We start from the raw sequence: 24,322 nt of genomic DNA on the forward strand, positions 1-24,322 counted from the left end.
TGAGATGCAATGTTAACATTGCACAAGACATTGGTGAGGCCAAATTTGGAGTATTGTGTACAGTTCTGGTCACCGAATTATAGGAAAGATATCAACAAAATAGAGAGAGTACAGAGGAGATTTACTAGAATGTTACCTGGGTTTCAGCACCTAAGTTACAGAGAAAGGTTGAACAAGTTAGGTCTTTATCTTTGGAGCGTAGAAGGTTGTGGGGGGTCTTGATAGAGGTATTTAAAATTATGAGGGGGATAGATAGAGTTGACGTGGATAGGCTTTTTCCATTGAGAGTAGGGGAGATTCAAACAAGAGGACACGAGTTGAGAGTTAAGGGGAAAAAGTTTAGGGGTAACACGAGGGGGAACTTCTTTACTCAAGAGAGTGGTAGCTGAGTGGAACAAGCATCCTGTAGAAGTGGTAGAGGCAGGTTCGATTTTGTCATTTAAAAAAACATTGGACAGGTATATGGACAGGAAAGGAATGGAGGGTTATGGGCTGAGTGCAGGTTGGTGGGACTAGGTGAGAGTAAACGTTTGGCACGGACTAGAAGGGCCGAGATGGCCTGTTTCCGTGCTGTAATTGTGATATGGTTATATGGAGGGAGTCAGAATAAAGTTTTTCTCTGAGAGAGATAGAAGAGGGAAGTGAGAAAGACAGAGGGGGGACAAACAGACAGGGATGAAGAGTGCAATGGAGAGGGGGAGAGAGACGGAGGGGGAGAGAGGAAGAGAGATGGAGGGGAGAGAGAGACAGAGGGGGAGAAAGACAAAGAAGGGGAACTGAGAGAGATGTAGAGGAAGAAAGAGAGTTGGAGAGAAGAGAGAGATGCAGTGGAAGAAAGAGATGGAGGGGAAGAGAGAGATAGAGAGGGGATAGGAGAGAGAGGGGCAGGAAAGAGAGAGGGAGGAGGTGGGAGGAGAGAGTAAGCAGGGGAGAGGAGAGGGGGAAGAGTGAGTGTAAGAGGGGAGGAGAAAGACAGAAAGCAGGAGAGAGAAGGAGAGGGCAAGAGAGGGGGAAGAGAAATAGAGAGGGGGAGAGAGATAGATAGACAGACAGAGAAAGGGGAAGGCGGAGGGGGAAACAATAGGATAAAGCAGAAAGAGGGATGTTATAGACAGAGAGAGAGGTAGGGGATGGGGGGGGGGGGCGTGAAGAGAGCAGAGCATGTAGGAAGCACCTCTCATTCTCACAACTTCAAGATGTTCCAAACTGCATTACATCTTATAAAGTACTTTAGAGGCAAATCTGTAATCTAAAAAATAACGAGCAATCAGTTACAACACAAGGCCCCGAACTGCAATATGTTAATGATTAGGTAACCTGTTGTTTAAGTGCGACATAAACTTTAGTCAGGACACTCTGGAGAATTCCACAGTTTTCTTTAAATAGTCTGGAAATTGGACCCATTTGTGCATGCTTTTATGTGCAAATTGGGCTGGCTGCCACTCCCATGCAAAATTGCACCCTTTGGGAAAATGGCTCAGGCACTTCCTTGCGTGGTTTGCCTTAGTGCAGCTGATGTGTGTCTGGCATGAAATGCGCACCTTAAGATGTCACGGGTCATGCAGTGCATATTCCCCTCCATTACTGGTGGAAAGTGGATCTTTTGTCGATCGCGCAGGGATCACCATGAGAGAGCAATGGAAGGATCTGCACAGTAATAACAACAGCCTGCTCACAGTAACTACATCTGCAGCCTTCAACCATGTATTATGGATAATGATCAGAAGTGCTTCTTTTCATCAATTGCTACCCTATCTGTGCAAATTAATTTTCAGATTGTGCTCTTATTAACACTCTCCCATCCATTTTGCCCTGACAATATAAATGTACAAATATCTTACAAATAAATTCTTCAGGGTCTTGACCCAAAACATGGACTATTCCTAACGCCCACCCTGAACAAATACCACTTGACTCCCTCAATTCCTCCGGTAGCTTGTTCTCCACTCCGTTTTCCAGTGTCTTCAATCTCTTACATCTGGATAAATGGGTTCCTTGTGACCTTCCAAAACATTGACAAACTCAATGTAAAATTATTACATGGCAATATGTTCCATTCTAGCAGGCCTCTGGGACAACTTTCTGTTAGTAACAGAGAAAGTTCTGATGGCACCTGTTCTGCTTTTTTTTGAGGGGTGGGCCTTACTGACTAGGTCTGCACTTGTCCTTGAGAAGGTGGTGGGAGCCATTAATGTTGAACAATCATTCTAATCATGTTTAGAACAACTTCAAGATTTAGAGCCATCAATAATGAAGGAGCACTTACAACCCTCCCATGTTCCATTAGTTTGCCTCCAATTGAAGACATGGATATTCCACCAATGAATCAAGTTGTAATTGACTGGTTAAGATTCCATACTGTATAGGTAACACTGCAGCCCCACCTCCAATTACAACTTGCATTCTGCTAACCAAATCAGAACAATAACTGAGGTGACATTTTCTCCAACTCTAGCTTGATAGGGTCACTAACTTGACTGCCCCTCCCTAAATATTACATCCAAATAATTTCAATCATTTTTTTACCAATTTTATATATAATTAAATAACCACTCATACTCCTCATCAGAGCCAATGTATGTATACTGGAGTCAGAAATGTACAGCACAGAAGCACACCCCTCAACTCACTAGATCGATGCTAACCTTTATGGCCACTGATACCATTTGCCCAGACTAGATCCATATCCTTCCATGCTTTGCCTACTTAAGCGTCAAAATGCTTCATAAACAAATTACATCTGAGTCGACCACCTCCTCTGCCAAAGAGTTCCAGGTCATAAACACTCACTTGTATTAAAAAAATACCTAAAATCCCCTTTAAAGCTTCTTCTTCTCACCTTAAGCCTCTGCCCTTTTGTTTCAAAAATCCCTACCAGGAAATAAGAGAATCTGACCATCTGTCCTATTTGATGATTTTATAGATCACTATCAGGTCACCCCTCAGCCTCCTTTTCTCCAGTGAAAACAATTCCAGATCTCTCCCCATAACTAAAGTCCTCCAATGCGGGCAACATCTGGTGAAGCTCTGTATTTACATGCCAAAGATAGCAATGATGCCAAAGTATCTGTAAAGCTCAATAAATTTTAACCAAAGCATTCAATTTGAGGTTCCAACAAATGTTTTTTTCATCAATATTAATCATCTCCTTTCTAAAGAAACAACTCCACAAATCAAATTTGTTGTTATTTCACCCAGTCTCACAGTACATACCTGGTTCAAATTTGTGCATTTATCTTCAACATGAAAAAATTATCCTTGTCTAAAGTTAGTCATGTTTGCTCCTTAATGTCATAGAAATACATTTTTCTTAATATATTTTCTACCAATATTCAAACCCTTCATGTCACTGCTGACTCTCAGTGCAATCCCATCAATCTAATTACCCTTCTGGATACCCTGTAACTAACTCTCTTATTGAGTGTTACTTCTAAGAATCAATATGGCCAGTAAGCAAAACAGTTCACATTTGGAGGAAGGGAATTCTATAGTCAGAGGTTATGGTAAATCATTAAAAAAATACTTCAGATATGGACCAACCAACTGTTTTAATCTCCATGTTATCAAATGAATTGGATAAGAGGTTACAAGAATGATTTAGGGGGTCCAAGTTCCAAGGAGTAGCCTCTGATTTTATTAAAGAATATTATAAGGAATATGCAGTGTTGACAAATCCACTTTTGGATGAAACCAAAGTCAAGGGCCTTTAATAATCACTTTTAATAATGTGAAATGTAAATGTACCATCATTACTAAGTGGTTAAAATATGGAACTTAATACCATAAGTAATAAGCTCATAAGATAAAGGAGGAGAATTAGACCATTTGGACCATCGAGTCTGCTCTGCCATTTCATCATGGCTGATCCAATTTTCCTTTCAGCCTCAATCCCATGCCTTCTCGTGTATCCCTTCATGCCCTGACCAGTCAAGAATCTATCAACATCTGCCTTAAATATACATAAAGACTCGGCCTCCACAACTGCCTGTGGCAAAGAATTCCACAGGTTCACCAATCTCTTGCTAAAGAAATTCCTCCTCATCTTCGTTTTAAAAGGACGCCCCTCTATTCTGAAGCTGTGTCCTCTGGTCTTAGACTCTCTCACCATCGGAAACATCCTCTCGACATCTGCTTTATCAAGGCCTTTCACCATTTGATAAGTTTCAATGACGTCACTCCTTATTCTTCTGAATTCTAGTGAATACAGGTGTGCGCCACTTAACGTCCATTTGGACAATGTTCAATCGCATATATGTCCGTAGTCCCGATCGGAGAACGTGACGCAGTGGATGTAACCAATCTTGTGTATTGTGAGTCCCTTGAGTGTAGCAGCGTTATCTCTCTAATTTTCTTTTGAAAATATTACCGTAAAGTGCATCATGGCTTCCAAACGCAGCAAAACCACTCCTAGTGATAGCACCAGCAAGAGGTAAAGGAAAAGTATTGATTTGGAAGTGAAACAAAAGGTTATTAAACTATATGAAGGTGGAAAACCAGTGAATGCTATTGCTCGGGACTTAGGCATGTCACACTCGACAATCACGACGATCCTGAAAATCAAAGAAAAAATTCTTGAAGCTGTTAAAGGACCGGCTTCACTGAAAACTACAAGGCTCACGAAAATGCGAGAGGGACCTATATCGGATATGGAGAAATTGCTAAGCTAAGTCCAGAGGACACAACTCCAGAATAGAGGGGTGTCCTTTTAAAACGAAAATGAGGAGGAATTTCTTTAGCTAGAGATTGGTGAACCTGTGGAATTCTTTGCCACAGGCAGTTGTGGAGGCCGAGTCTTTATGTTATATTTAAGGCAGATGTTGATAGATATAAGGCAGATTCTTGACTGGTCAGAGCATGAAGGGATACACGATATGGTGTTTGCGCAACGTCCAAATCACATAATGTCCAATTTCACAGAACGTATCGTGGACATTAAGTGACACATACCTGTATAGGCCCAGAGCCATCAAACGCTCTTCATATGAAAAGACATTAAATCCTGGAATCATTTTCCTGACCTCCTTTGCACCTGTTCCAGTTTCAGCACATCCTTTCTAAGAAAAGGGGCCCAAAACTGCTCACAATACCCCAAGTGAGGCCTCACCAATGCTTTATAAAGTCTCAACATTACATCCTTGCTTTTATATTCTAGTCCCCTTGAAATGAATACTAACATCATATTTGCCTTCCTCACCACTGACTCAACCTGCAAATTAACCTTTAGGGAATCCTGCACAAGGACTCCCAAGCCCTTTTGCACCTCAGTTTTTTGTATTTTCTCTCCATTTAGAAAACAGTCAATCCTCTCATTTCTTCTACCAAAGTATATGACCATACACTTCCAACACTGTATTCCATCTGCTATGTTTTTGCCCATTCTCCTAATCCATCCAAGTCCTGCTGTAGCCTTTCTACTTCCCCAAAACTCCTAGCCCTCCACCTATTTTTAATCCTCTGCAAGCCTTGCAACAAAGCCATCAATTCCATCATTCAAATCATTGACATATAATGTAAAAAGAATCAGTCCCAACACAGACACCTGTAGAACACCACTGGTCCCTGGCAGCCAACCAGCAAAGGCTCCCTTTGTTCCCACTCTTTGCCTCCTACCAATTAACCATTGCTTTATTCATACTAGAATCTTTCCTCTAATACCATGGGCTTTTGTTAAGCAGCCTCATGTGTGGCACCTTGTCAAAGGCCTTCTGAAAATGCAAGTACATAACAACAACTGATTCTCCTTTGTCTATCCTGCTTGTTATTTCTTCAAAGAATACCAACAGATCTGTCAGGCAAGATTTTCCCTCGAAATCAAGCTGACTATGGACTATTTTATCATGTGCCTCCAAGTACCCTGAGACGTCATCCTTACTAATCGACCCCAACATCTTCTTAACCTTCTTAATCTTCTTAGGTTAGACTAACTGGACTGCGGTTTCCTGCCTCTCGCCTTTCCTGAAGAGTGGAGTGACATTTGCAATTTTCCAGTCTCTGGAACCATTTCAGAATCTAGTAACTCTTGAAAGATCATTAATAATGCCTCCACAATCTCTTCAGCCACCTCTTTCAGAACCCTGGGGTGTACACCATCTGGTCCTTCAGGCCTTTCAGTTTCCCAAGAACCTTTTCTCTTGTAATGGTAATTTCACACACTTCATGACACTTGACATTTGGAACTTCCACCATACTGCTAGTATCTTCCACAGTGAAGACTGAGGCAAAATACTCATTCAGTTCGTCTACCATTCCCTGGTCCCCCATTACTACCTCTCCAGCATCGTTTTCCAGCAGTCTGATAACCACTCTCGCCTCTCTTTTACATCTTATGTATCTGAAGAATGTAATAGGTGGGTGAATAACAACAATGTAAGAATTGAAGGAAAAGCTTGATAAATGTGTAAGAAAGAAAAGGATACGGGGTAAAATGATGAGGGATGAGGCAGAAATACTAAATGGCCTGTTATTATGCCATATATACTTCATAATGACACCTAATTAAAACCCTACAATCTGTTGCTTGATATGATGGCTTCTGTTTTATTAAAGTTTGCACAGAAAATAATACAGGGGAGGAGTTACAGCATAACTCTTTGAATAAAAATGTATCATTTTCAGTTTTATTTTTACTTTCCCAAATTTACTGGTTTTCCTTTATCAAAGTAACACTTTGATCTACAGCAGAGCCAAGAATGCTTATATCAGCTTTAGGATTGTTCACATTCTTCATCGTTGGCTCATTTGTTTATTTGGAGTCAACTTGGCTTATGTTGTATATCAAAATGTTACAGACCATTTAAACTAAAACCGTAAATGAAAAGATGAAAACTCATACATTCTTGTTCTAACAATTAAACTAGTAGTTAAGTGACTCACTTTTAACAGTTGATGTGCATTTTATTTGATAGCCCCAAATAGTGAAGTAGAATTTACTTTAAAAACATAAATTTTATTTTCTCCCAAGGTAATCCAAATAGTGCGTTAAAATAATGGAGACTCAATCTATCAGAGCTTTTTATCTCAGCAATATTTTTATTGTTTTTTTAAGTCAAGAAAGCATAGTACAAAGGAGGTTTGTGCAGTACATAACAAATGTACAATTCACATCTATGAAAGAGATGCACCCATAGTACAATCATGCTTTGGTTGCCTCCCTGCCCCGACCCACCCCTCCCAATTCCCATCTCCAAGCCATCATTGCATTAGCAAAAAGGGTTAAACAGAACCTTTATCCCCACAGAGCTGCATTGGTATAGAGAAGGTGTATTTTCCTCACACATAAACTGTTATATGTTTACACGTCTGAGTTTGTAGAATTTTACCAGAGAACGCTGAAAGTCAGGGGGTTATGTGCAGAGGAAAGGAAGAAGGGATGAATCTTTAGTTTGGCTGGGAATTCTGAAAATATTCAAGAAAGGGTCCCCACACCTTTTGGAACTTTATGTCCGAATTGAGTTGAATAATGGATCTTCTCAAGGTATAGACTGGACATGACGTCCCTCAGCCACTGAGCATGGGCAATCTATCAGAGTTTGAATTATGTACTAAACTTTAAATTGGATCTTTAAAATTTAGTTTTACTTCATAATTATGTTTCTTCTTTAACCAATCTCTTTAGTCTTTCATCTGGCTATTTCACCACTGGTTCTGTCATACATTGTGGTGCTGCTTGCCTCATTCGCCTCACAATCCTCACCACCTTTATCAGTTTGAGTGGTAACACCTTTATGAATATGTATATTATTAACAGACTGGTTTAATGCTGTTAATGTCCTTTTGAAAAATCTGCTTGAAGAGGAGATGTGGTCACGAGATGTGGCATGAATCTTTTTGCATTATGCTTACATGCAACTTTGTCTTATTACAAAACAGGGGCATAAATTTTCAAACAGAAGAGCTTTTTGAGTAATATGTATAAATCTTCATAAACTGAAGCACAAGTGGCTACACAGTTGCAAGTGATTTAAAAAATAAATACAAAGTACATGAAATTCTGTCTGGTGTAATTTTCTCTAGCATGATACAAAATGATGTATTAAAGATGCTCAGTGCCAACACTTGTTTATCAGTTCAAATCATCCAGATATGCCTACAAAAACAATTATGGAAGTTTTTAACAAGGCTAATATGAAATGATTGAGCAATTATTAAGTTCAGTTAGAAACATCATGCAGCTACAGGATATTATTTGCATGATATAAAAAAATTATTGTGACATTAATTGCATGTTAGAAAGAACATTAGCCATCTCTGTTGCAGCAGATAATAGTATTCAAAATTTCTACCTCTGTAAATAAAAGTCAAGAGAAGTGCAAAATTCAAAGTAAATGTATTACCAGAGTACATACATGTCATCATATACCATCCTGAGATTCAAAATAATAAATAGATATAGATAGATACGATAGATAAGATAAATAGATAAACAAACAAGCAATGAATATCAAGAAAATGAGATAAAAAGTCCCTGAAAATAAGTCCACAGGCAGCTGGGTAAACTATTGATGCTAACTTTCAAAAACTAATTCTGGTTACAAGGAAAACACAAACAGCAGCAGATCTGTTCAACTTGATTTCAGGAACAAGTCCGAAACCCTTCTGACAGAAGTTCCAATCCAAGGTGGACAAAAAAATAAATAAAAGAAACAGCATTCCCTTTTTTTTCTTTTCAGGTTGTTAATTTAAATTTCAGAAGCAACATAAATCAATCATGAACCTTTTGAACAGAATCCAACAGATGCACAATGTTCAAAGCAGCTGCTGTGCAAAATAATTTGAAGTGGAAGGGGCCTATAATTTTCCAGGTATCATAAACAGAAAAAAACCTTCATCTGTATGCACTTCTGGTGCTGCTGTGTATAGAAATTACACAAATTCAACCCGCTGGACAAAGCAAAAAGTTCTGGACCAATAATTATTTGCTTTTGTGCTAAATGCTGATTACTACAATTCCTGCAAAATATCTTAATTATGTAATACCTTTAACATATTAAAACAGTGATTGTTGTAATATATCTTTATAAACCTGAATGTAAATCCTTAAATGTATTTTCTATTTTAAATAAACCTATAAATTCAGGTCTAACTTACCTTTCAAAATAATGAAACTTCATAATAATGCTGTGACAATTAATTCATTTGTGAAAAGGGGAAAAGCAGCAAGCTTTTCACTGGAAGCAAAGGTGCTAAGTAACACTTCATGTGTCATGCATAACAAGAAAAAGATGCAAAAGAAGCAGGGCACACCTTAATGAAATATATTTCTCCACCTGAGAGGAGCTCATGGTCTCCTTTATCATTAAGATGGGGACTTTTCCTCTTGTCCACGGAGTCAAAATTTTTCCTGCCCTGGACTGGAATTTGTATCATTTCTACTTTCTTCCTCAACTCCCAATATATCTTCTTGGCCATGACACCCATCATTTCAATTAATTCTATCCCAGTAAACTGATGATTATACAACTTCATCTCCTGGACTCCATTCATTACATCCTTAGGATAGTATCCCTTTGCTGTCAAAATAGCCATAAGCACACCTTTCTCAAAATTTCACCCCCATACCTTACTGTCTTTGTGATTTAGCACCCTGCCTCTGAAGTTCCTTTTTTATTCATTTTCAGGATCTGGAAATCACCAGCAAGCCAAGTATTTTGTAATCCATTCCTAATTGTCTTCATCAAAACATTCCACAGTACATGAAGGGCTGGCCTCAAGATGATGTGCAGCTCGAAGGGTAACCCACAGGTTGTAAAGACCCATGCATCTGCTGCCCTTGTCCCTCTTAGCAGTAGAGACTGTGGGCTAGGAAATGTTGCTGAAGTAGAAAGGACTACTTGCTGTACCGCATTTTGTAGATGCCTGTGCTACAGCCACACTGTGCTGGTAGTGGATAAAATCAATGACAAAGGCAGCAAATACAGTCCCATCAACATTTGCTCAATTGTCCGGAGTAGCGCTGAGTTTCCTGAGAACCCATTCAGGCAACTGTAGAATATTCCATCACACAGCTTCCGTTTGTTGCAGATGATGAAAAGACATTGGTGTCAGGAAGGAAAGACAGGCACTGAAGGACACTCCTGACTCCCACCAACTCTTGCAGCTGTGGCATTTATATGAGTTGTCTAGTTAGTTTTGGTTCAACTCTAATTTCTAGGATATTGACACAGTATAGTCTGAAAAATTTCAACTATAGATTTCCCTCCTCTCCATATACTATTAATTCTGATGACCATCTGTCATTTGCAGGATGTCTCAAGCAACTCCAAAATTCTATTTTTATACCAATGACAGTAAGTGTGACTTCAACACCACCTCTATCTTGTGAGCTGCTTGTCATTCGATCCTCGATGAAGTGAAATCTCAAATTGAAGAACAGAGGGAGTGGAGATGTATTATCTTTGTACTCAGCCCTCTCCCCTTTCACAAACTCCTTTTGATAGCCTTTGTTAGACCGGACCAGACCTTTGTAACATTAGTAAAGCATATGATTCTTTTGGTTCAGTCTATGTGTCTTCATCCAAGTGTGCTTCAGCAAGTTACTGAATATCATTCACAATCTTATTTATTATTTTTAAGTTTGTTTTTTCATTTTATTGAGATACAGCCTTTCCAGCACTTCGAGCAGAGTCATCAGTGACCCCCAATTTAACCCTAGCCTAATTATGGGACAATTTACCAATTAACCTACCAACCAATATGTCTTTGGACTGTGGGAGAAAACTAGAGCACCCAGAGGAAACCCGTGCAGTCATAGGGAGAACGTACAAACTCCTTAACAGGCAGCAGTGGGAATTGAATGAGGGTTGCTGGTACTGTAAAGTGTTGTGCTAACCACGACCCTACTGTGCTGCCCTAATTATAGGTTGTGGGTCAACATTTAATTTGGAAGATAGAACAGAAAACAATACAGCTCAGAAACATCTCTTCAGCACACAATGTTGTGCCAAACTAACTACAGGTGACCCCCCTTTACAAAGGTAAAGCGTTCCTATGAAACCTTTCTTAAGCTGAAATGGTGTAAAGTGAAGAACCATTAATTTACATGGGAAAAGTTTTTGTAAAAGCGAAAATCCTCTTTGTAATGCAAGAACAGGTTACTAATGTAGGTCTTTTGTAAAAAGCGAAGCGGCGTAAAGCGAACATTCGTAAAGTGGGGGACACCTGTACATTAAACTGGCGGCACAATGTCCTCATCATCCCTTTTCCTGTATACTAATGTATTTATCTAAGAGCTCCTTGAGCACATTTATTGTATTTGCCTCCACCAACCTAGACAACACATTCCAGTCACCCATCAATCACCCTGTATAAAAAAAACTTGCGCTGCACATCTCCTTTGAACATATACTCTCTTACCTTAAATGCAAGCCCTCCAGTATTAAACATTTCAACCCTGTGAAAAAGATACCAGATGTCTTTGTATGCCTCTTTTAAACTTCTATCAGTTCTCCCCTTAGCTTTCGGCACTCCAGAGAAAACAACCCAAGTGTCTCCAACTTCTTATAGCAGATTCCCTGTATTACGTTCAACAGAACATCTTCTGCACCTCCCTAAAGTCTCAATATCTTCCCTATATTGTGGTGACCACAACTGAATACAATACTCCAGAGGTGGCCTAACTAGAATTTTATAAAGCTGCGACATAACGTCCCCACTCTTAAACTCAAGCAAGCTGCACGTTTTCTTTACCACCTTATCAACCAGTGTAACAACTTACTTGTTGGTACGGATCCCTGTAAAACATCACTAGTCATGGACCTTCAGCCGGAATAAGTCCTATTGACTATGACCCTCGGTCAGGAATGGACAAACAAATTCTGAATCCAAACAGCCAATTCAATGTGGATCCCACGCATCTTAATCTTCTGGACAGACCTCCCATGAGGGACCTTGTCAAACACCTTACTAAAATCTATGTAGTCAATATCCACAGCTGTATCTTCATCAATCACTTTCAACACCTCTACAATAAACTCAGTAAAGTTAGTAAGGTGTGACAGGCACTGCAAAAAGCTATGCTAAATGTCCCTTATTAGACCATAGATATCCAAATGCTCTTGAATTCTATCTGTAAGAATCCTCTCCAGTAAGTTTCCTAAATGATGTAAGACTCACTGGTTTATAATTTCCAGGATAATCCTTGTTTTCCTTCCTGAATAATGGAACAACATAAGCTGCTCGCCAATGCTCTTGAACCACGCCTATGGCCAAAGAGGACATTAAGATATTCATCAAGACCCAGCAGTTTCATATCTTGCCTTTCTCAGTAACCTGGGGTGTATCCCAGCAGACTCTGGGAACTTATCCACCTTAATGTTCTTAAAGAGATCCTTCTTCCTATCTCTTACTTCAGCTCAAAATGTCCTGGCAAATTAGCACGCTCCCCACTGTTGTCACTATCCCCCATGTCCTTTTCATTGCTAAATACAATGACAAAGTACTCATTTAGGATCTCACCCACATACTCTGCTTCAAAGCACATCTCCTTTATCCTTAGTGACCCTGTACGCCCTCTAGTTATCCTCTTGCTCTTTATGAAATATATAGATTGCTTGGGATTCTCTGTAATCCTACTTGCCAGCGACTTTTCATGACCCCTCCTGGCTTTCCAAGTTCCCTTGAGTTCTTTTCTGACTTCCTTATAATACTCAAGGGCACTGTTTGATTTTAGCTTCCTAAACCTTCCTTTTACTTAGATAGATAGATAGATAGATAGATAGATACTTTATTCATCCCCATGGGGAAATTCAACTTTTTTTCCAATGTCCCATACACTTGTTGTAGCAAAACTAATTACATACAATACTTAACTCAGTAAAAAATATGATATGCATCTAAATCACTATCTCAAAAAGCATTAATAATAGCTTTTAAAAAGTTCTTAAGTCCTGGCGGTAGAATTGTAAAGCCTAATGGCATTGGGGAGTATTGACCTCTTCATCCTGTCTGAGGAGCATTGTATCGATAGTAACCTGTCGCTGAAACTGCTTCTCTGTCTCTGGATGGTGCTATGTAGAGGATGTTCAGAGTTATCCATAATTGACCGTAGCCTACTCAGCGCCCTTCGCTCAGCTACCAATGTTAAACTCTCCAGTACTTTGCCCACGACAGAGCCCGCCTTCCTTACCAGCTTATTAAGACGTGAGGCGTCCCTCTTCTTAATGCTTCCTCCCCAACACGCCACCACAAAGAAGAGGGCGCTCTCCACAACTGACCTATAGAACATCTTCAGCATCTCACTACAGACATTGAATGACGCCAACCTTCTTAGGAAGTACAGTCGACTCTGTGCCTTCCTGCACAAGGCATCTGTGTTGGCAGTCCAGTCTAGCTTCTCGTCTAACTGTACTCCCAGATACTTGTAGGTCTTAACCTGCTCCACACATTCTCCATTAATGATCACTGGCTCCATATGAGGCCTAGATCTCCTAAAGTCCACCACCATCTCCTTGGTCTTGGTGATATTGAGACGCAGGTAGTTTGAGTTGCACCATATCACAAAGTCCTGTATCAGTTTCCTATACTCCTCCTCCTGTCCATTCCTGACACACCCCACTATGGCCGTGTCATCAGCGAACTTCTGCACATGGCAGGACTCCGAGTTATATTGGAAGTCTGATGTGTACAGGGTGAACAGGACCGGAGAGAGTACGGTTCCCTGCGGCGCTCCTGTGCTGCTGACCACCGTGTCAGACCTACAGTCTCCCAACCGCACATACTGAGGTCTATCTGTCAAGTAGTCCACTATCCAATCCACCATGTGAGAGTCTACTCCCATCTCCGTTAGTTTGTGCCTTAAGATCTTGGGCTGGATGGTGTTAAAGGCACTAGAGAAGTCAAGGAATGTAATCCTCACAGCACAACTGACCCCCTCTAGGTGAGAGAGTGATTTGTGCAGCAAATACGTGATAGCATCCTCCACTCCCACCTTCTCCTTATACGCAAACTGACGAGGATCCTGGGCGTGCCTGGTTTGTGGCCTCAGATTCTGTATTATCAGCCGCTCCATGGTCTTCATAACGTGCGACGTCAAGGCAACAGGTCTGAAGTCATTCAACTCCTTTGGTTGTGGTTTTCTAAATCAATATATAGATGTACCAACTAGGGAGGATGCAATATTAGATCTCCTATTAGGAAATGAGTTAGGGCAGGTGACTGAAGTGTGTGTAGGGGAACACTTTGGTTCCCGTGATCATAACACCATTAGTTTCGACTTGATCATGAATAATGATAAATCTGGTCCTCGGTTTGAAGTCCTAAACTGGAAAAAGGCCAAAGTTGAAGAAATGAGAAAGGATCTAAAAAGCGTAGATTGGGACAGGTTGTTCTCTGGCAAGGATGTAATTGGTAAGTGGGAGGCCTTCAAAGGAGAAATGTTGAGAGTGTAGAGTTTCAATGTTCCTGTCAGGGCTAAAGGCAAAATGAACAAGAATAAGGAACCTTGGTTCTCGAGGGATAATGCAACTCTGAAAAAGAAGAAGAGAGAGATGTATAACGTGTATAGGCAACAGGGAGGAAACAAGATGCTTGAGGAGTATAAAAAGAGTAAGAAAATACTTAAGAAAGAAATCAGGAGGGCTAAAAGAAGACATGAGGTTGCTTTGGCAGTCAGGGTGAAGGATAATCCTAAGAGCTTCTACAGGTATATTAAGAGCAAAAGGATAGTAAGGGATAAAATTGGTCCTCTTGAAGATCAGAGTGGTCGGCTATGCATGGAACCAAAAGAAATGGGAGAGATATTAAATGGGTTTTTTGCATCTGTATTTACTAAGGAAACTGGAATGGAGGCAAACAAGTAGGGAGGTCATGGAACTTATACAGATTTAAGAGGAGGAGGTGCTTGCTGTCTGGAGGCAAATCAGAGTAGATAAATCCCCAGGACCTGACAGGGTTTTCCCTCGGACCTTGAAGAAGACTAGTGTTGAAATTGCAGGGGCCCTGGCAGAAATATTTAAAATGTCGATATCCACGGGTTAGGTGCCGGAGGATTGGAGGATAGCTCATGTAGTTCTGTTGTTTAAAAAAGGCTCAAAAAGTAAGCCGGGAAATTATAGGCCGGTAAGTACGACATCGGTAGTAAGTAAACTACTGGAAGGAATAGTAAGAGATAGGATCTACAAGTATTTGGATAGACAGGGACTTATTAGAAAGTCAGCATGGCTTTGTGCGTGGTAGGTCATGTTTAACCAATCTATTAGAGTTTTTCAAGGAGGTTATCAGGAAAGTGGATGAAGGGAAGGCAGTGGATGTTGTCTACATGGACTTCAGAAAGGCCTTTGACAAGGTCCCGCATGGGAGGTTAGTTAGGAAGATTCAGTCGCTAGGTATACATGGAGAGGTAGTAAATTGTATTAGACATTGGCTCAATGGAAGAAGCCAGAGAGTGGTATTGGAGGATTGCTACTCTGAGTGGAGGCCTGTGACTAGTGGTGTGCCACAGGGATCAGTGCTGGGTCCATTGTTATTTGTCATCTATATCAATGATCTAGATGACAATGTGGCAAATTGGATCAGCAAATTTGCTGATGACATAAAGATTGGAGGTGTAGTGGACAGTGAGGAAGGTTTTCAAAGCTTGCAGAGGGATTTGGACCAGTTGGAGGAATGGGCTGAAAAATGGCAGATGGAGTTTAATGCAGACAAGTGTGAGGTATTGCACTTCGGAAGGTCAAACCAAGGTAGAACATACAAGGTAAACGGTAGGGCACTGAGTAGTGCAGTAGAACAGAGGGATATTGGAGTACAGATACATAATTCCCTAAAAGTGGCGTCACAGGTGGATAGGGTCGTAAAGAGAGCTTTTGGTACATTGGCCTTTATATATCAAAGTATTGAGTATAAGAGTTGGAATGTAATGGTGAGCTTGTATAAGACATTGGTGTGACCAAATTTGGAGTATTGTGTCCAGTTTCGGTCACCTAATTACAGGAAGGATATTAATAAGGTTGAAAGAATGCAGAGAAGGTTTACAAGGATGTTGCCGGGACTTGAGAAACTGAGTTACAGAGAAAGGTTGAATAGGTTAGGATTTTATTCCCTGGAGCGTAGGAGAATGAGGGGTGATTTGATAAAGGTGTATAAAATTATGATGGGTATAGATAGAGTGAATGCAAGCAGGCTTTTTCCACTGAGGCTAGGGGAGAAAAGAACCAGAGGTCATGGGTTAAGGGTGAAGGGGGAAAAGTTTAAAGGGAACATTAGGGGGGCTTCTTCACGCAGAGAGTGGTGGGAGTGTGGAACGAGCTGCCAGATGAAGTGATGAATGCGGGCTCACTTTTGACATTTAGGAAAAACTTGGACACGTATATGGATGAGACGGGTTTGGAGGGATATGGCCCAGGTGCAGGTCAGTGGGACTAGGCAGAAAAATGGTTCGGCACAGCCAAGAAGGGCCAAAAGGCCTGTTTCTGTGCTGTAATGTTCTATGGTTCTAAGGTGCTTGGGAAGATGAAAGGTCTGAAGGTAATAAATCACCTAGACCAGATGGAATGCACCCCGGGGTTCTGAAAGAGGTAACTGAAGAGATTGTAGAGGCATTAGTAATAATCTTTCAAGAATCACTAGATTCTGGGATGGTTCTGGCAGACTGGAAAATTGCAAATATCACTCTACTCTTTAAGAAGTGAGGGAGGCAGAAGAAAGGAAATTATAGGCCAGTTAGCCTGATCTCAGTAGTTGAGAAGATGTTAGAGTCCATTATTAAGGATGAGGTTTCAGGGTACTTGGAAGCAAATGATAAAATAGACTGAAGTTACCATGGATTCCTTAAGGGGAAATCTTGCTTAACAAATCTGTTGAAATTCTTTCAGGAAATAACAGGCAAGATAGCCAAAGGACAGACAGCAGATGTTGGATTTTCAGAAGGCCTTTCACAAAATGCCACACTTAACAAGATAAGAGACCACGATATTGCAGGAAAAATACTAGCATGTATAGAAGATTGGCAGACTGGCAGGAGACAAAGAATAGGAAGAAGGGGGCCTTTTCTAGTTGGCTGCTAGTGACTAGTAGTATTCCACAGAGGTCAGAGTTGGGGCCGCTTCTTTTTATGTTGTATGTCAATGATTTGGATGACAGAATTGATGGCTTTATGGACAAGTTTGTCAACAATAAAAAGATAGGTGGAAGGGGCAAATAGTGTTGAGGAAGCAGAACAATGTAGACCGTGAGTTCCTAACCTTCTTTTACGCCATGGACCAATACCATTAAGCAAGGTGTCCATAGACCCAGGTTGGGAACCCCTGACTTAAGGCAGATTGGGAGAATGGGCAAAGAAGTGGTAAACGGAATATAGTGTAGGGAAGAATGTAGTCATGCATTTTGGTAGAGGAAATAAAGACAGAGACTATTTTCTAAACGGGGAGAAAAAAATCAAAAATCAGAGGTGCAAATGGACCTGACAGTCCTTGTCCAGGATTCCCTAAAGGTTACCTTACAGGTTGAGTCAGTGGTAAGGAAGGTAAATGTGATGTTAATATTTATTTCAAGAGGACTGGAATACAAGAGTAAGGATGTAATGCTAAGGCTTAATAAGGAATTGGTCAGGCCATACCAGAGTACTGCAAGCAGTTATGTACCCCTTATCTAAAGATTTGGTGGCATTGGAAAGGATCCAGAGGAGGCTCACTGGAATGATTCTAGGAATGAACAGGTTAACATCTGTGGAGTGGTAATAGCTATGGGGCTGTACTTGCTGGAGCTTAGAAGAATGAAAGTATATCTCATTGAAAGGTCTGGATAGAGTAGATATAGGGAAGATGTTTCCTATAGTGGTTGAGTCTAGGACAAGAGGCCGTAGTCTCAGACTAGAAGGTCATCCACTTAGAACAGAGATGAATTTCTTTAGCCAGAAGGAAGTGAACGTGTGGAATGCATTGCCACAGGCAGCTGTGGAGGCCAAGTCATTGAGTATACTTAAAGTGGAGGTTGATAGGTTATAGAGAGAAGGCAGGAGAATGAGGGTTAAGAGGAATAATAAATCAGCCATGATGGAATGGCAGAGCAGACTTGATGAGCTGAATGGACTAATTCTGCTCCTGCATCTTATGGTATTATGTCTACCTTTCTCTCAAACCCTCCATTTTCTGCTCTGGTTCCCAACCCCTTGCCAGTTTTCCCAACCCTGCCCCTGCACACCCCCTCAACCTGGCTCTACCTGCCTTTCATCTTGCACACTTCCTCAGTCTATCTGTGACTTGAAATGACATAAAGGCTTTGGGGAGACTGAATGCAAGTCATCCAAAAGTAAGTAGCCTTTGACCATTCTCTGGAAACCACAATATTTGTCCATTTAAGGTACTGGTTACTGCTGATCACCAGGATATTTATACTGAAGGACTGACTTTCAGTGACATTGCTGTCGCCATCTGTAGATGAGTTGATTCTCTCTCAGCAAAAATTGCTTTTATTGGGGGTGAAAATTATTCTTTTTTTATCAGTCCTCATTTGAATGCTATCTTGGTCTTACTGTTTACAGATAAAAGCTGTATGGATTTCTGCAGAATTGTAAATGGAATTGAATAATTAGCAAACATTTCGTCTTCTGAAATTCTTACATGATCTCACTGAAGACACAACTGTGGATGGCTGTCTCTAGAAACTATCCTGAAAAACATCTAGAGTGATGAATTGGAGTAGAAATGACTAACTTCTAACAAGCACAACCATCTTCCAATGGTATTATTCCCCAGCAAATAGAAAGGTTTTCTCTGATTTCCATGGACCTCACTTTAACCAGGGCTTATTGATGTCAATCTGTCAAAAGATGAATTTATTCCCACACATCTTTCTCTAGAAATCAACTGTTTTACACATTTGGACCAAATCTGTTGGAGTCTGAAGCAGTGTGCTCCTTGCAGTGTTATGTTGTTGCTTTGCCCATTTGGTATTTCATTCTTTGATGCACCTGTTGCTGATCCTGGCATGTCCTTCTGCATTCTCTAATAAACAGTGGTGGTAATGCGATAAACATACATGAGTTTACAGACTGTGGAAGAATGCATTTCTGCTGCTACTTCATGGATGCCCAAATCTGAGATGATAAACTGGTTCCCAAAAAAAATCCCATTATGCATGATGTAAATGCCACAGCATATGAAGGAGGTTGCCCTTGGTTTGAACACTCCTACCTATCTTATGGTAGACAGATCATCTGCAGAAGGAAGCTAAGTGAGGACCAGGACAGTTTGGTTTACTTCTCATGTTGTTCACTCATCACCTACTGGCAACCCACCACAGCAGCTCTATTCTTCAGAATGCAGCCAGTTCAGTGGTGCTATCAAACTGTTCTTAGAAGTGAACAATGAAATCCCCACTGAAAATACATTGTGTTCTTGCTGCTTCAGAATAAGAATCAGGTTTAGTATCACCAGCATATATCCCGAAATTTGTTGTATTTGCAGTAGCAGTGGCTGCAATATATAATAATAAAAAAAGTTCACGTGCTCCTTCCAAATGTTGGTCAACAGTAACAAGTTATGATCGAACAGTTGAGTGAGGGTGGTAAGCAGTAACGAGAAGAGTTTCTTGCACGTATTAAAGCCATACCTTATGATACCTTATTGCGTCTAAAATCAACATTAAGGACTCCCAGTGCCACCCCTTCCAAACTCCATATCATTATAGACACATTCTACCAATGATTCAGGATGGAGTCAGGGATTAAGACGAAGAAATGTGAGACATCGGCTAAAATAAATAATTTTGCCACTATGATAGTGTCAGCCTGTTGCCCAACTCCCAATTTAGAGCCTTTCTCCAGAAGTTTGTTCACATAATTTTTACAAGGGTTGGCTGGGTGAACAGCAACACTATTGTGTGTGAATCCAGTGCCCACATTCACGTCAAATGATCCATCAGTTTAATTATTATGATTCAAAGTCGTAGTTTTTCATATAACTTGACTATTTCAGAGGGCAGTCGATAATCAACTATACTAGTGGGTTTAGGGTCACGTATCTGCCAGACCAATGAAGGGCATTAAATTTCCATTCACAAGAAACATGAATGAACCATATGGCTGTTTACAATAGTCTAGTAACTGCATGCTGACCATTGCTGCTTCCAGCTTTCTTTTCTCTTCCCAAAGCCAATCTAATTGTCACTGTCCAACTGAGATTATCTTGCTGGGCACAAAATGGAGAAACAATCATGGAATCTACCTGGAGTCAGTAAGTTTGCTAAGTAAGTTCACCATGCCATTTTGGTCTCTTTAAATTCTGAAATAATTCATTACATAATCAGAAAACTAACATGTCTGCATTGTTCCATTGCCCACATGGAATTATGCATTGATAATTCAAGTTTTCATTATTACATAACCACTCAGTACAATTAAATGAGAAAAAAATGTCTATTCATCTTTGTGATGTGGATAGTCACTTTAAAAAGAAATATATAATTTTAAAAGGCTAACGTGCTCTAGTTTTGAAACAGTCTCGTCTACAAATGAGGCAATTCTGTAATACCTCCCAGTATTACCAAACTATGACAAAAGAGAAGCTTGCTATAGACAGATGTGAGTAAAATGATCGCCAAAAACATACCAATTATTCAGTTTTAAGTATTAATACACAGAAAGTAAGCTTTCTCAAAAGTTGGACTAAGTTACAAATAGAGTACTTAAATCTCTGGATCACACATATATATTCAGAACATAGCCAAATCCTCCTCAAATGAATAAATTTAAATCTTCCTAATACAATAGTTTAGAACATTTGGCATATCACTGCATATACATCCAATAACGTTTAGAATACCAATTCTATAATTTACTATTCCATATTTCCTAATTGTAAATGTTAAACAAATGCATATTTAGATTTTAAAGATGAACAATAGTTTAAAAATTAGATCATTGGAACTGATCATTGAATATTTTTCAGTTTGATGCATCTGAAGTTGCAATGCATTGAAATTTAAAGAGAATGTCTTAACTGGTATTTCAAGTTAATCAAACCCATCCTTTAAAATGAACACACTCATTGGAGACACAAAGTTTAGAAAGGAATTGCACTGCACTTTGTTGTATCAAAAATTACATGAAAAACTGGGTTTAAACGGAAAAGCCTGGATCGGGGGAGCTCAGCGCAAGTAATTAGTAAATATTTTAATTTTCTCTAGGAGCTCTCTGGGCATGAATTCCCATTCTTGGTACATTTTTATTAAGAATTGTTTACTTCCCCTGAGTTTTCCCATTCCAATTTTTCAGTGTTTAGTTTCAACGTGTTCACTACACACATGTAAAAAAAGTCCACATTTCGTGGAAAAACTGTGAGCTTATCTTTAGCTTCTGTCCACCTAAGATTGTTCATTAACTATCCCGATTCGCTAACAGTTTGAAACTCACTACTTCTTGAAATTGTACAGATGTCATTTTCCAGAACAGAAATATCGCACTATAAATACATTCACACAGACATTAAATAAAGGAGGTGATCGTACTAAACCAAGTAAAATGCCAGCAATCGCACATACAAATTCCACTCTTGTGAAGACTTGGTGCTTGCTCCATTATACGTTGCAAATACTAATTTTACATCGGTCGCGAGATACATTTTGACAAACTTTTCAGAACACTACCAGGTGACACCCGACACGTCTTGAACGCCTGTATCCGCGGCCTTAGAATAATTTATGTTTTCATAGAAGCTTTTTTGCAAATGTAACCTACTTCAATTTAACTAAAACACAGTTTAGCATTTACTACTCAAGCTCTATAGTGTTACTAAAATCTACTTAAGACCAACTGTGAATATGTAATCAGAAGGATTTCGATCTTTCACGCATTTTGAAGAAAAATAACTCGCTTTGCAGTGATAGCAGTCTGGAAACTTTTTTTTGCGTTGCCACACAACACTTGGAAGTAGTTTATTTCCCTAAAACTTGCAACTACTACAAATAGAAATGCAATGAAACAACAATGCAGAGCCCCCGGTAAGATCAGAGATAACAACACCCAGTTGGACAACAGACACGCAACCCACACCTACCTGTTGCAGTCAGACAGTGGCGAAAGGCGATCAGCGTCAGTAACAGAGTCTCCATTTGTAGCTGGAAAAAGAAGTGAAAGTGCTTCACTCGGGCCACATAGTTACAATGTACCACCGCACACAAGATCGCCTTCGCTCGCTACCCTGTCGCCAGCTCTGTCCCCGCTGGACAACTTTTCCCTCCCTCCCCCCAACCACTACCGAACTCGCCAACGGAAGCCCAGCCACTCGTTCTGATTGACAGCACTCCTTAGCCAATCATCCGATGAGCCCCGCACGCTTGCCCTTTCATGCTGCGAAATCACTGACTCCCATCCGGCCAGTAGCAAGCGAGAGAAGGCGGGACATTCTCGGCTCCCTGTCCTCCCTCCTCTCCAAACAGAAGTTCGGCTGACCTGAAGAATGTGTCGATTTGGCTCTTTGCCATAGGATCGTCTGAAAGAGTGTCGCTAAAGTAGAGCGAACGATTGCGCTCACGTTACATTACAAGTAGTTTTATACTTCTTCTCATATGATCAGTTTGCAGACGCGCGTTGAAAATCAATTATGCCCCGGGAAAGAAAAGTATTTCCACAAGTGTTTTTGAACAAGTAGGTGCTCAACGATCGAAAACAAGAAAAACCTCTGACGTGAATGTTTCCGCCTGTAACTTCTCCTAGATAGTAAAGATAGGGATACGAGCCAGGCAAATTGAACGATTGCCTATATGTGGGTGCTTTTTGTTGCAAAAAATTAGCTAAATACCTCAACGTTCGCCTGGAAATACATGGGAAAAAATACTGCCACCAGTTGGTGTCAAGGCAAACAGCAAATTATCTTTGTTCAACTATGATGGGCAACTCGCACCTTCACGGAATCTGGCCCATTGAAACTTTGAAAATATATCGCACTGACGACTATTTTTCTTTGTTTAAATACTCCAGAAATGTTTCATCCAAAATTTCGTACCCAAGCAGCTTTTACCAACGTGTGGATGTAGAGCTGCCCATTTCAACCCAAACGACCACAACCGTGCCGCTGCATACGTTCAATTGTACATGTACTGATGTCTTGCTTCATTTGCTATTTCACCTGGGGAAAGAGACATTTGTATGCGACTTATGAAAAATCAGAAATAAATGTCCGCAACTTCATTTTAGTTTACATATAGTAACGAGATGTTCATCTGGACACCCTTCTACCAGGTGATTTTTAACTCGGAAATGTTGAACAATATTTTACTTTGTCCGTTTTAATTCACCTGATCCATTTTCTTTCATTAAAACTAGGGTTTTGTTCGTGTTCCGGTGTCTGGCAGCATTTCGCAACAGTAATGTGGAAGTGTGACTCAGATGGAGCAGTTAGTTATTCTCTCCAGGGAAATTATTTAAAACAATTATCTGCTTTGCTCTGTTTGACTCTATGACTTCTTACTACATGATGTGAAGATCAATATGTTTCATTCAACTTTTTGCTCACCAGAGAAAGTAACTCAACTCCAGTCAGCCTCTCCCTGGCTAAAATTAGGAACCTGCTTTATGAGGAATTGCACCCTTTAGTAGCTGAAATCTCAAGGAACTTCAAAAGTATTTATCAAACAGTTCCACGCCAAGCTACATTAAGAAGTTTTTTCTCCATTGCAGAAATTACCTCTCCTGAAGTATTTGTTGGATCTGGTATGTTTTTAGACGCACTGGGAGGGACGGACCAGGTACCACATAAATGCATGATTATTCAAGTTTCAAATATCTAAAAGCTCAGTCAAAGAGATTGACAGAAAGGAACACAATAAAGCCGGGAAGAGAAGGGAGGGAAGTTACAGAGAGAGCAGATGTAGCTGAATATGGATGAGACGACAGAGGCATTTCAAAGTTAGAAATAAATTTAATATGGAAGTAGATATGTGTCACCATGTACTTCCCTGAGATTCATTTTTGCAGGCATTCACAGCAGAACAAAGCAATACAATGGAATCAATAAAAAAATACACACAAATGCTGACACGCAGAAGATAAACTGTGCAAATGCAAAAAAAGAACAATATATAAATAAATAACATGAAGAACATAAGTTGTAGAGTCCTTGAAAGTGGGTCCATATGTTGTGAAATCAGTGCTGAGGTGAGGGAAGTTAACCTCTCTATTTCAGGAGTCTAATGCTTGAAGGGTAATAATTTCCTGAACCTGGTGTTGTGGAACCTAGGGCTCTTGCACCTTCTTCCCACAGACAGCATGACCTTGATGATGAGGGCCCTTCATGATAGATGCTGCTTTCTTGTAGATGTTCTCAGTGGTGTGGAGAGCATTTTTTGTGATGGACTGGGCTATATCCTCTTGGTGTTTCCAATAAGCAAGTCA

The 24,322-nt window shown here is 40.2% G+C and overlaps 1 protein-coding gene across 2 annotated transcripts in view; it reads right to left on the minus strand.

The window, feature by feature from the left end:
• lrp5 (low density lipoprotein receptor-related protein 5) overlaps positions 1 to 22,190 on the minus strand; it is a 223,274-nt gene extending 201,084 nt beyond the window's left edge. For both annotated transcript variants that reach the window (XM_073049585.1, XM_073049584.1), the window contains exon 1: positions 21,987 to 22,190. In XM_073049585.1, the coding sequence (XP_072905686.1) occupies positions 21,987 to 22,041 (55 nt within the window). In that variant the 5' untranslated portion in view covers positions 22,042 to 22,190. The remainder of the gene's footprint in view (positions 1 to 21,986) is intronic.
• Positions 22,191 to 24,322: the final 2,132 nt, after the last annotated feature.

This window comes from Hemitrygon akajei, chromosome 6 (genome assembly GCF_048418815.1).
Source record: "Hemitrygon akajei chromosome 6, sHemAka1.3, whole genome shotgun sequence".
Taxonomy (NCBI): domain Eukaryota; kingdom Metazoa; phylum Chordata; class Chondrichthyes; order Myliobatiformes; family Dasyatidae; genus Hemitrygon; species Hemitrygon akajei.